Source organism: Zootoca vivipara, chromosome 4, assembly GCF_965207765.1.
Source record: "Zootoca vivipara chromosome 4, rZooViv2.hap1.1, whole genome shotgun sequence".
Lineage (NCBI taxonomy): Eukaryota > Metazoa > Chordata > Lepidosauria > Squamata > Lacertidae > Zootoca > Zootoca vivipara.
Window position 1 is genome coordinate 4,876,070 of NC_142587.1, and position 13,188 is coordinate 4,889,257.

At 38.5% G+C, this 13,188-nt stretch overlaps 1 protein-coding gene across 1 annotated transcript in view; it reads right to left on the reverse strand.

Annotated features, from left to right (window-relative positions):
* DIAPH3 (diaphanous related formin 3) overlaps positions 1-13,188 on the reverse strand; it is a 116,723-nt gene that overhangs the window by 65,983 nt on the left and 37,552 nt on the right. Inside the window, exons 23-27 of the mRNA XM_088667458.1 lie at positions 11,354-11,479; positions 5,745-5,908; positions 4,435-4,570; positions 2,256-2,348; positions 1,979-2,044 (exon numbers count right to left, since the gene is read on the reverse strand). Of these exons, the coding sequence (XP_088523584.1) occupies positions 1,979-2,044; positions 2,256-2,348; positions 4,435-4,570; positions 5,745-5,908; positions 11,354-11,479 (585 nt within the window). The remainder of the gene's footprint in view (positions 1-1,978; positions 2,045-2,255; positions 2,349-4,434; positions 4,571-5,744; positions 5,909-11,353; positions 11,480-13,188) is intronic.

Genomic DNA, 13,188 nt, shown 5'->3' on the forward strand with positions numbered 1-13,188 from the left:
AAAATCAGTGTTTGGAAACTCCTGACCAACATGTCTACATAGCTTAGGTAAGCAATTTAGTGGAGAATGCCTGACAACAATCTTCTATAACTGGTTTAATGACGCTCTGAAAATCATTAGCCAGTCTACACAGAAATGGTCACTGTTGGTAGGGAATGAGATCACAGTGCCAGATGCAATGTCTAGAATGGCTTTTTAAACAATTTTCATAAAACTTCTCTTTACTGACTATCTGAAAAATTCAATTCTTCGGGTGCCATTAAAAATACTTTTTTTACAAAGACAGTTTAAACAATACTGAGTTGTGATATAGGTGCATTAGACATTTTCTCTCTTTTCACAAAGTTGATTTACCTGATCCCATTTTACAGTCTGATCAGCTTCTGCTGTCCTTCAAAACTGTTTCTAAAACTAGATTGACATCTAAAGGTTGCATATTTAAAGGCATGCCAGAACTTATCCATCCCTGTTTCAGGGATCAACCAACTGCAACAGTAAATTAAGGATCTTCCAACAAGAGAAAGTTGATCAGCAGTAGGATTGGGACCAATAAAAAACAAGTGTTGAATCACACAACACACTATTATGGAATTCACTGCTACAAGGTGCAGCAATGGCCATAAACTATCAAACAGTGCCCATAGTAGCTAAACGGAACCTCTATATGTATAGAAGCAGTATACCTCTAAAGACTAGATGCTGAGACAGACAGAAGATGGCCATCACACCTTGCTTATGAGCAATCTGGCTGACTGCTGCTGAAAGCAGGTGCTGCGTTAGATGCGTTTTAGACTGAGCCAGCAAGGTAACTCATGTGTTCTAGGAGGGTTTTGTATTTCAAGATCGTAAAAAACGAGGATGTATGAATCAGCTTGCCTTTGAAATGGGTTTTTAGCAGCAGTAGCAATAATCAGCTTTAACCTCACAACAGGGATATTTTTATAACCAAAAACAAACCATGTATTGCTTCTACAAAGATCACTCCAAATAGAATAGCTTGCACATACTTTTCTCATAAAAGTATAATGAAATGTATTTCACTGTATTCCCCGCCATGGAATTCAATACAGTGTACACAGGGCTTCTATGCAGTCTCCCAGTCCTGACCAGTTCTAAACCTACTTCACTTCAGCAAAGTTGCTGTATCACATGCCTTCGGAGAACAGGGAATGCATGATATTCTAAAACTATAAAATGGCTAGCTATATCCCCCCCCCCAAGATTTTTGTGCACATATAAGTAAACATTACGTATTTTTCGCTCCATAATACACACCTGACCATAAGACACACTTAGTTTTTAGAGGAAAACAAGAAAAAAAATTCTGAATCAATGCCGCTGGCGGAAGGAAGAGAAGCCCGCTTTCGGGCTGCTCACCCCTCCGCCGCCTCTGGAAGCCATGGCTCCGGCGGCAGAGGCATCCCTCTGCTTGAGGATCCCGCTGCCGTCCAGTGCCTTTGCTCCATAAGATGCACAGACATTTTCCCTTCCTTTTTAAGAGGGAAAAGTGTGTCTTATGGAGCGAAAAATAGGGTACTTAATAAAAGAAATTAGTTAATAAAATAAGGTAAAGAAAATATTCTTTTCCTTTGCAGGTGAAATAAATTGATAAAATCCTCTGCTGAAATTCACAAACTTGCGTATTTAAAATTATTATTTTTTGCCCAACATGTGAAATGGTACTATTTTATAAATAAGACAGTATATTATAATTCAAGAGCTAAAGACATACTTTGCTAGTATTTTGATTTATGTTATTTGGCATCTACAGCTCTTCAGATTTTAGACAAAGTAAAAATGCAGGCCAGATATGTAAAGATAAGAAGAAAACTTCTAAGAATGTAGACACTAAGCAACTTCCATTTGGCAAGCCAATCCCAGTGGCTTATTCCAGATATGACAGCAAACAAGGAATATAACAGACCCTTATGGAAATCAATAGGAATCAACAGTAAAAAACATATGATTTATGAATTACCATGGTTACAAGCTTTCAGAACAGGTCTTTCAGAGGTTGGGCTGAAATTGTGTGGCACATCTGTATCTAAAAGAAGAAGAAGAAAGCAAATATGTTTAATATTTACACAAAAGTGTATTTCCAAAAGGTAGTTTCCTGGAAGGAAAGATGTACTCTGAAAACTTTACAAATTATCATTTAATGTTGTTACTGCAAGTAGTTCTCCACCAATTGATGCATTCTGCAGTAAATAGTCCTGTGCCCTAAATCTATAAAAAGAAGTGGGGGAAGTATTCACCTTTAGCCCTTGTGCGTTTTCTTCTGTCTCGAAAAGCAGCACCTGACTGCAAGGCCTCCAGTAGGCTATCCATCACACCTGTCTCATCACCCTCTGTAAAAAGATGGAGGGAATTCCTTCAGCTTTCATGGTTACCATAGCAATGCCAAAGGATTTACAGAGCTGGAGAAGAAACCGTAGCAATAAAAAGCTGGCAATTCCAAATTCAGACAAGCCTTTAATTTACTCATAAATCAGATACCCAAGAAGTCAGCCCTGTTAGTGTTCATATTGTGTCCAATAATGCAGACCAAAGTTCATTTGATTCACCTCACACCACTGCCTCCTAAAATGAAATAGAGCAGTAACTTTTAATATAATGCAACATCATTCATATGCTTCTAATATCTCTGAACCCTGAATGAAACCACATCATAAAGCCATGTGGGTTTGCAGAAGCAGGTTACTTTGTAGGACAAGATGAAAATGATTATTTGCATACAATTAGTTGTTCAGATTCTGCTTCCCTAAATGGATCATTTATGGATTTCTGAATGTCCACTCATGAAAACACTCTCATTCACTAAATACTTTGATCCTCTGTATTTTTTAAACAATTTAACGCTTCATTTAAAAAAGCAGAATTCATTCAAAGTATAGCTAGATCTGAAAGTGTGTGTGTGTGTTCACACACATATGCAGAGACACAAACCAGAGATAGCTGGTACAAAGTAGTCATACCAACTTTAGCAATGCTTTCACTGGCATTGATTTCACTGGCTGCACCTTCCATGGACTTGCAGCCTTTGGGAGGATTGTCCAGAAGCCAGTACTACCTCTGAGCCAACACAGTTTAGTTTCTCTGCTATAGGGTCTTATAAAGCTACATAGTTTCAAAAAAGCTACATAAAGCAGATATGCACACATACTTCCCATTCAACAACAATTTTGCAGTTGTTTCGTTTCAAAAAATTTAGCCTAGATAAGAGGCTGAGAGTAAATATAATAGCCATCTTCAAATATCTGAAGGGCTGTCACATGGAAGATGTAACAAGCTTGTTTTCTTCTGCTCTGGAGGGTAGACTCGAACCAATGGCTTCCAGTTACAAGAAAGGAGATTCTGACAAAACATCAGGAAGAACTTTCTGACAGTAAGAGCTGTTCCAACAGAGGAACAGACTCCCACAAGAGGTGGTGGACTCTCTTTCCTTGGGGGTTTTTAAGCAGAAGTTGGATGGCCATCTGTCATGGATGCTTTAGCTGAGGTTCCTGCATTGCAGGGGGTGGACTAGATGTCCTTGGGGTCCCTTTGAAGGTCCCTTCCCTTCCTTGGGGTCTCTTCTATGATTTTACGAGCCCCAGCTGAGCTGGGATGACAGAATTGCAAACTGCCTTAAATTTTTTGATCAAAGCACAATCTATAGGCAGCAATAAGTTACCATTTTTACTGCTAACTTTAAATTAATATTCTCCTCCTACTGAAACTGATATGCTTTCTGAGCCAACTGACAAACTGAGCTAATGCCAAACCCCTTTTTAACAATTTAGGCATATGTTGATTGTATTGCTGCATACCTCTGAGTCTACAACATCATAAGTAGTCCCCCCCCCCCATGGTAAGGAAATTGTATCAGCAGAACAAAAGATGAAGAAATAAAGTTTAAAAATGATAGTTTTTATGACAATCTACATTATGAACTGAGCACCATGTCCCCAGTAAACTCTCCTCCAGCTCAGAAAGTAAATGGGATTTTCAGCATGGAGAGATTAGTTTAGGGCAGCCTTTTTCATCCTTGAGTCCCCAGATGTTGTTCTCAATCCATTCCTAACCAGCCAGGTCAGGGATGATGGGAGTTGTAGTTAAGACCATATGTGGACCCAAGATCAAGGAAGGCTGGCCTAGGATACAGTTGCAGCATTTTTCAATTTCAGGTCCACTTAAAATTTGGGAGGTACCTACCCACTACTTCTACATGTTGTGGGAGGTGTGCAGTGCAAAGCTGAAAAGTAGGAGCAAAGAACGTGTGGCATTAACTGGAATTAAATAGGAATGTAATTCTCCACAAAGCAAAACATTGCCCTGAAATGATTTAAGCACATTTGTGAAGTGAAACAACCAGTTCTGCTTTTAGAAGCCATCAAGATAGTAACACAAAAACAGTATTACTGTCTAAAATAACAAGGTTCCTGTCCACATTACCTGTTTTCATTTCCAGCAAACACTTTTTCTTTCTTTGTCTTTCTATTTTTTCCCTTTCTGCTTTTTCTTTAGCAATTCTAGCAAGTTTCTGCTTTTCTTCTGCTTCTTTTCTTCTCATATTCTCCTTTGCAGCTTGCTAGCAAAATATATTGAATTTCACCAGCATTAACAATTATGACTTAGAAAAATGTCTACATGCCTGTTTACAATAATTTCTATGCTGCTTTTCATTTGAAAATAAATCCTAAAAGAGTTTACGACAATAAAACACCATCACAGCAGGATAATCTGTTATAGTACTAGGGTTGTTTTTAAAAGCTGGCATCACTTGCCTTTCCTACCCCCTTTTCACTCCTTCAACCTATTCGCGTCTTCCTCTTGCACACACCCAAGTCAGTCCAGCTGTTGAGCCGTAATGCCATAATCTTAAAAAAAGGATGTTCATGCAGTGAGTGGGCAATTTTTGTAGACCACTCTTCTCACCTGCGCATCCACTTGCTATTCCTCCCTGCTTTTACTGTTATGTTTTGTTTAGGGGGGAGGGGTGGCAGGGAAGGGTTGCCCCATTCTATTTATTTATGATAAATATTTTTTGTATTTGTGCATACCTTGGGAAACCCCAAGCATGCAGAGACCTGCCTTTGGTACTGATATGAGAGATCATACTATTATGGGTATGTAAGAATCAGGATCAACACTCACCCCTGGACACCTGAAGTAAGAGGCAGTGGCACAGTTATATACCTAGACTAGTAGCTGCTCTTTCAAATGCATCTGCTCTTTCAAATGCGTCATGTAACTTGGGGTGAAATGGTCCACCATGCTTGTATTAGGTTGCTGCGACCAACAAAATACATACTGTATTTTTCGCTTCATAGGATGAACTTTTTCCCTCCCAAAAAGGAAGGGGAAAAGTCAGTGCATCCTATGGAGCGAATGCGAGAGCCAGAGCCCACGCAAAAGCCTGAGACAGAGCCAAAGCCACGCCTAGGACAATTCAAGAAAGCAAAAAGATTTTTTCTTGTTTTCCTCCTCTAAAAACTAGGTGCGTCCTATGGAACGAAAAAATACGGTACTCATCTTTCTAGTCAGCCTTCCCCAAACTTCAGTCCACCAGATGTTGTTGGACTGTAACTTCCAACATGTCTGACCACTGGCCATGCTGAGATTGTAGTCCAACAATATATGGAAACACAAAGTTGTGGCTGGCTGCTCTTAGTGATGTAAAGAACAGCTGAACCTGTGAAGCAAAATCATATTCATCTATACTACTTCTGCAGAGTCTAGAATTTGATAGTCATATGGTTTACCATAAACATTGTCCTAAAATTGTTCAAGTCAGTTAGAAATTCTTCTACTGAAACTTTCTTCCAATCGATGGCATAAAATTCCATTACATTCCGATAGAGTGTTTCCATACTGTTATGCATCCTCAAGAGTTTCTGGAACTGTTCCCGTGCTTGAATTACAAAGGTGTATTAAGTTTGTTAAGGTTACAAAATTGGTTGTCGAATGACTTTGAAGTGCACCTGTCTCCATTCTCACTAACTTTCAGGAAGAATTTAAAACATTCCCATTTACTCAGGTGTTTGGTGGCTGAAGAATATTGTTCCTGGCAACTCCAAGATCACTGGATGGAAGAAAGTTTTTAACAGTAAGCTTTTAGAAACTTTTGGTGTTTTACAATTCTTTTGCTTTGTTTGCCAGCCTGGGTTTCTTCAGGAAGAGGAGCGGGATTCATTCATTCAATCAATCAATCAATCAAAATAAATGGAGAATACTAAGTTTCCAGGAAAGAGGAAATAGCAAGTTATCAGCAGTAACAACATCTCTCCAAAAGCATGTAGTTCTTCTCATAGTCAGCATTTTTCAATTTTTCCTTCCTATTCTTCCTACATTTTTCATACCTCAAAGATTAATTACCTCTGCACAACCCAAGTCCCACTTAGATAACAAATTTGAGGGAGTATCTTGCTTTAACTAACTGCATGTAAGCTGCTCTGGGAGGCTGCTCCCCACCCCCACCCCAACAGGGAACAAATACTCTAAATAAGAGATCAGGGATTTCTACTTGGGCACCAATACAACATAAATTAAACACTGCGAAAATACATACATAGGTTAGTTACTCAAAGCGCTAGTCCTCTGAAACAAGTGAACTTCTTTGGTAGCAAACTTGCTGATCCTTCTCAAAATCAATGCACTGAGAATTACTGTTCTCTAACTAATATTTTACTAATGCTCAAAAATTAATGTTTGGCAGTAATTTTAATAAAGAAAAGTATTGGGAAATAGTTCAGCACTTTAATATTCTAATTAAACTTTCACTTCTGTTCACTCACATAATTGTTCACTTCCATGCCTCTGCACCTTTTTTTGGTTTAAAATACACAACATTGCCAACATTTTCTTAAACATATCTATATTTTTCACAATTAGTAATCATCACTTTTTCTTTTATCTAGTATACCACAATGTTACAGATCACGTTGCAACACCCTCAGCCGATACTTTACTTTTTCTTCATATTATTCCTCTACACATGTCATTTTGTGATTTTTGGCTGAATTTCTGATAATCTTTAAAACCTCCTAATACTTAAACAAACCATGCTAGTAAATGCACAATGAAAATCTAACATGTGCTTGTTACAACTGAACCAATATTCCTAAACTTCTTGCCCGTGTTTCTAGAGTCTCAGTTCTTATTATTTTGCTAAGCATAATAGGAAGTCATTATTCAGATGGCATTTTCATTATGTGCCTATATCAAGTTGGTTCCAGTGGCAATTTGATTTTACATCAACAGATCTTCATACATAGCCAATACTATCATCTCACAGAGAACAATTTATACAAATCCCTTTAAGGATCAGCACACTATTAAAACATATTACTATTATTAATCAAGCAAAATTTAACTGGGTACTAAAATGCTTTATTTCCAAAACTGTCATTTTCTTGATAAACTGAGACACTATTTTCCTGTCATTCTGAAAAAGTATGAAGTACAGAATACCATTTAGTAACTGTTCACAAAATTACTTTTATAGATTTGTAGTCTCTTGCAATATATATTTAAATGGCTTTCTAAAGTGACAAAGTGGTAGAAGAAAAAACTGACAAAAGTATTTTATCAATTTGTTTTTGCAGATAAGAGCTCTAGAGCTTATTGTGTATTTTGATAATGGTGTGCCTGTATTATAATCAAAGAGAAATGTGAGCTTCTCAAAACTGTTCAAGGACCCAATTTTCATTTAACTTGTTTGCACATCTATACCTATCAAGTAATTTTAATTAAATTTCATCATAATGTTTGCATAAATGGTTTTAATTTTCCATGCTTTATTTCTCTGGAATTCCTATCTACAGCAAACAAAAAAAGGGAATTTAATTGCATGTAAAGTAGTGTACACAACTGCAATGGACAGCTAACAAAATAATCCAGTAAGGAAGTCTTTTATATAATTATAGATTCTATCAATAATAGAACCCACTGACTGTGCACATATCTGACTTCTAAAAGAAATATGAATGCTAATCAATTCATTAGCCGGCTCCAGGTTGAGATATTTAGTGACAGGATGTAATAGCCGAGTTGCCTACAGAGCGTAATTGTATGGCAAGTGAAAAATTAGTTTTCACAAAGCCCCATCCTTCCTGTCTCTTTCCCACCGACTGCTTTTTACGAGCCGTGTGCCTTTCAAAAGACATCAGCATCATTCAACTTCCCCTGTCATAACAATAAGAGCTCGGACAGGCCCCAACTTCTTCATGCTGTGCAGGTTCATCTAACCTTTACATCAAGTCTCCTTTGGTTTGTAATTTATTGTAACTCCAGTTTTCCTGGAAGTGAGTTTCTTTAATTAGCAAGCTCACAGCCATTACCAGAAACCACATGTAACTCCACTGTTCCTCAATTATTCCCTGCCTATAGGGAGTGTTAGCAGAAGAGAGCTAACTATTGCATCTTAACAGTGTTTAAAGATCAAACCATCTGTTTAAGTGTCACATGGGAATTTGATTGAAATGGTGAGGTATTTTTGTGGTTTCAGATAATACACTCTTATAAATAAGAGTAACCTGTGTGTAAACCTGTACGTAGGTTACAGGTAGGTAGCCCTGTTGGTCTGAGTCGAAACAAAATAAAAAGATTCCTTCAGTAGCACCTTAAAGACCAACTAAGTTTTTATTTTAGTATGAGGTTTCGTGTGCATACACACTTCATCAGATACACTGAAACAGAATCCACCAGACCAATTCAAGACCAATTGCAGTCATTAACAGTCGTTAACAGTCATCAACAGGTTTACCACTCCTATCAGCCCATCACCCATTCCCATCACCCCCACCCCCCACCCTCTGAATATACATAAGGGTCTGACTACTTCTGTTTCAGTGTATCTGTAGAAGTGTGGATGCACACGAAAGCCCATACCAAAATAAAAACTTAGTTGGTCTTTAAGGTGCTACTGAAGGAATTTTTTTATCCTGTAGGTAGGGTTTATGAATAAGTTTTCATGTTCAGTGCTGTCCTTCAGGCAAGCAATGTATATGCTAGAATGCTTTCAAGGTGCCGGTCAAGATAGCAAAGACAAAAATAAAATTACCATGTGCATGCATTAGCCATGCTTACATGTGAAAGCACAGAAAATCTCTAACCATTTTGAGAGCTTCAAATCCTTATCATTCAGATGATCAACTGCTAATTCTGGACAGTCATAGTCTCCACTAGAAACACTTGTAAGCTAGAAGCCATGAATACCTATAGAAGTGTCATTACACCTTGGTGACTTAGAAACAGCATCGCTCAGTATGGTGCAAGAGACTTTCAGGCAGGACTGTTTTAAAATGGAATGCATTTATATCCATTCAGTGGGTGTGAAGGGGTGATCCCTGCTGCCTTGAAAGAGGCAGTAGTGCGGCCGCTCCTAAAAACACCCCAGCTCTGGACCCTCTGGACAACTATTCACCAGCTGCATATACCCACTTTGGGGGGAGGTGGTGGAGACGGCTGTGGTGTGGCAGCTGAATGTATGCTTGGATGACACAAATTATTTAGATTCATTCCAATCTGGGTTCAGGCCTGGACATGCAACTGCTTGGATGCAGTAGTGAGAAAGATGATGGAAAACAATCTGGGCTTGAATCCGGGCATGATAGAGACACTATGGACAAGTGGTTCCCATGTCCGAGAAATTGGTCAATTGCCTATCCTGGATGGGGTTCCACTCCCAGGTTTGGGGTTCCACTCAGCAGGTTTGCATTATGGGGGTGCTTCTGGATCTGTGTCAATGGAGGCTCAGGTGCTCAGAGGCTAGAAGTGTCTTTTATCAACTACAATCGATTTGACAGCTATGAGCATTTCTAGACAGGAAAAGCCTGGTCAGAGTAGTTCACACTCTGGTTACTTCAAGACTAGATTACTGCAATGCTCTTTGTGTCGAGCTTCCCTTGTGTTGACCTGAAAGCTGCAGTCAGTACAGATTGCTGCAGCACAATTGCTGACAGGAATAAGGCATTGTCAGCATATAATATTTGCTCTTAAGAGATCAACACTAGTTGCAGATTTGCTACCGGGCCAAGGTGTTACAATTAGTATATAAAGCCCTTGGGACCAGTTCACCTGAGAGACACTTTACCCCACATGGGCCCATTTGATTGCTTCAATTTGCAGAAGTGGCGCTGTTGCAGGTGCCACATTTGTAAGAAATCAGTATTTTATTGTGGCAGCACCTATACTTTGGAACTTGTTGCCTGCCGATAATGGAGCAGGTGCCCTCACTGTACACTTTTCAGCATGTGCTAAAATATTTTTGTTTAGATAGGCCTACCCAGATACCTAGCATGTTGGTGTGTGTTTTAATCTGTTTTTACTTTATAGCTGATTCAAACTGTTGTTAATTATTTCAATTGATAATTTTATTGTTTTATTCTTTTTGTAATCTTCTTTGAGGTTTTTTACAACCGGGTAGTATATACATTTTAAGAAATAAATAGATATATATGTACAATACTTACAACACTTACGAAGTATTAAGTATGAAAATATGTTCTGTAGCCTCAAATGGCCAACAGGTAACATTATGTCTTGGAGGAAGCTAAATTACTCTGGTTGGTAACCTGAAGTGTCATGGGAACTGAATGTGAAGCATAATGGTTTAGAGCTTCAGCCAATTAGTTCTTTCATACCTTCATTAAACCTTCCTATTAGGCCAACAAAAACAAGAAACCTACAAGAGCACATCTATCTGCTTTTTGTGGGGGGGGGGACCCTCTGTGCTGTCTTTGTGCTAATGCTACTTGCTTCTTAGTGAATTACAAACCAGACACAGGAAAAAACACACATCAAAAAGCATCTGAAAGGGGAAAAAACCAAAATTAGCAGATAAGATGCACAGGATTCATTGAAAAGAATGATGGCAGCTCCTATAAATTCAAAGGAATAATTACACATACAATTCCAAACAGTGAGAGAAAAGCTTTAAAAAATTGAAATTAGTTTGTAGTTCAGACTAAAAAAAATAATCAAAATGGGCAATCTGAACTGATACCCCAAGCTGGCAACTCTCCCCTCGTTTCTCAATTAAGCTGTTTTCCATCCAATTTAAGTTGTAGTGCTTAATTAGTCAACTTCTCAACTGTTTCCTCCAGTAATATTTTCCATTCAATGAGCACTTTCATGCCTGTATGACGAAAACGCCAAACCACTGGAGATGACACAGTACTACCTTCAGATTATGAATTATAGGTGAATCTTCATTAAAGCCGTTTTAGGTTCTTAGTAATTCAAGGTAGAAATGAGGTCAGGGTTGTCAGAAGTGATGGCTATAACTTGAATAAAGATTATGCAAATAAATTTTAAAAGTGTTAAAGAACCTTAGACAAAGCCAGATAAGTTATTTAACAGCAAAAGGATATGGACATCTTTGTCACAAATTTGTCATGAATATCTTCAGAAAGGGGAAAGGTCTCTAAATCCTTCTCAAGTTGTATAAGCTGCCTTTCCATCTGTTTTAGGCTCTTCTCCAAGCTTTCTGCTGAAACTAAGCATATATTTATAATTAAAACTTCACACATATCAAAAGGTGAATACTGTTAGTAGATGCTTTCTTGCAAAGATTCCTCTAAGTCCACATTATGAAATACTTTTGTCATGTGTAGAGTTCTACTATCTACTCAATATCTTCATGAATGATTAGTTTAATAAACTTACTCAATCACATCACCAGAAGCAGCAAATGTACTCAGGCTCTGACTAGTTAATGCACAAATAGAGTGATTTGGAGACAGCATAATGATCACAGTTGAGACAGTATATACATATACAATTGGTACCAAACATACTATAGTACCCTTCATGGGGACATATGCTTCTGCCAGACTCTCTCATCTTAAAGAGAGAAAGTTGTTCAGTGGTAGGTGCAAAACTTGTCTATAGCATCCTGGTGAAGCATATAATTACCAAGAATAGACTAATAACCATGAGGTGCACATGACCAACTTCATGTACCAGCCAGTCTGCTTTCCAGATAGAAACATGTTAAAATTTTAAACTTCTAGTTTTGCTCTCCTGTGTTTCAGGATTTGCTCCAGTTACAGGTAGGTAGCCGTGTTGGTCTGACGTAGTCGAAACAAAATAAAAAAAATCCTTCCAGCAGCACCTTAAAGACCAACTAACTTTTTTATTTTGGTATGAACTTTCGTGTGCATGCGCACTTCTTCAGATACCACACTTCTTCAGATTTGCTCCAGAAAACTTTTCTCTCAGTTCACCGTGAAACTGTTGTCTCTAGTATTGGGTGAGATAGATTTGAATGGGCTGAAACACTTGATTTAAGGAGCAAGAACAAATAATTATGCATTCCAGAATTTATAAACCTCTCTACAGAGAATACCTGAGTTATGTTCATAATAAAATGTCAACTACAGTGCTACCTTGGTTTATGAACACAATTGGTTCCGGAAGTCTGTTCATAAACTGAAGCGTTCATAAACTGAAGCGAACTTTCCCATTGAAAGTAATGGAAAGTGGATTCATCTGTTCCAGACGGTCCGCGGAGTACTTAAACTGAAGCATTCATAAACTGAAGCGAACTTTCCCATTGAAAGTAATGGAAAGTGAATTAATCCGTTCCAGATGGGTCCGCAGCGTTCATAAACCGAAAATTCGTAAACCGAGGTGTTCATAAACCGAGGTTCCACTGTAGATCAGAGTAGAGCAGGGTGTCTAACCTTTAAACTTCCATCTCTAGCTGGACTACAACTCCCACTATCTCTGACCATTATCTTGCTGCCTGGGCTGTTGGGAAGTGGAATCCAAAAATATCTGAAAGACCACAGATTAGGCACCCATGGGATAAAGAAACACCACTTGTATCCTAAGATGTGCCCCAAGCACCACTAGTACCTCAGTGAAACTTTGGATGTGACTATGAGCCCAAACAGCAACTACCTGTACTGGAAGTGGCTGAGATACTGGGGGAAGTGTTGAACTTTCGTGAGCACCATATCAGAGTGTGTGTGTCTACTTCTGTGTGCCTGGGTACTCTGTAGTTCAAGCACTATCCAAATGGACCTCAATATTTTCATCTTGACTCCTTTATTCAGAATATGTAGAACCACTTTGGAGCAGAATCATCCACATATCCACATTCCGTCACACCATTTTAAAAAAACTCCAGGGTGCCTCTGGGCCTGTGAAACTAAATGCTCAGTAGGTACTACGCCCAGAATATGGTTGATGACTAAGCAT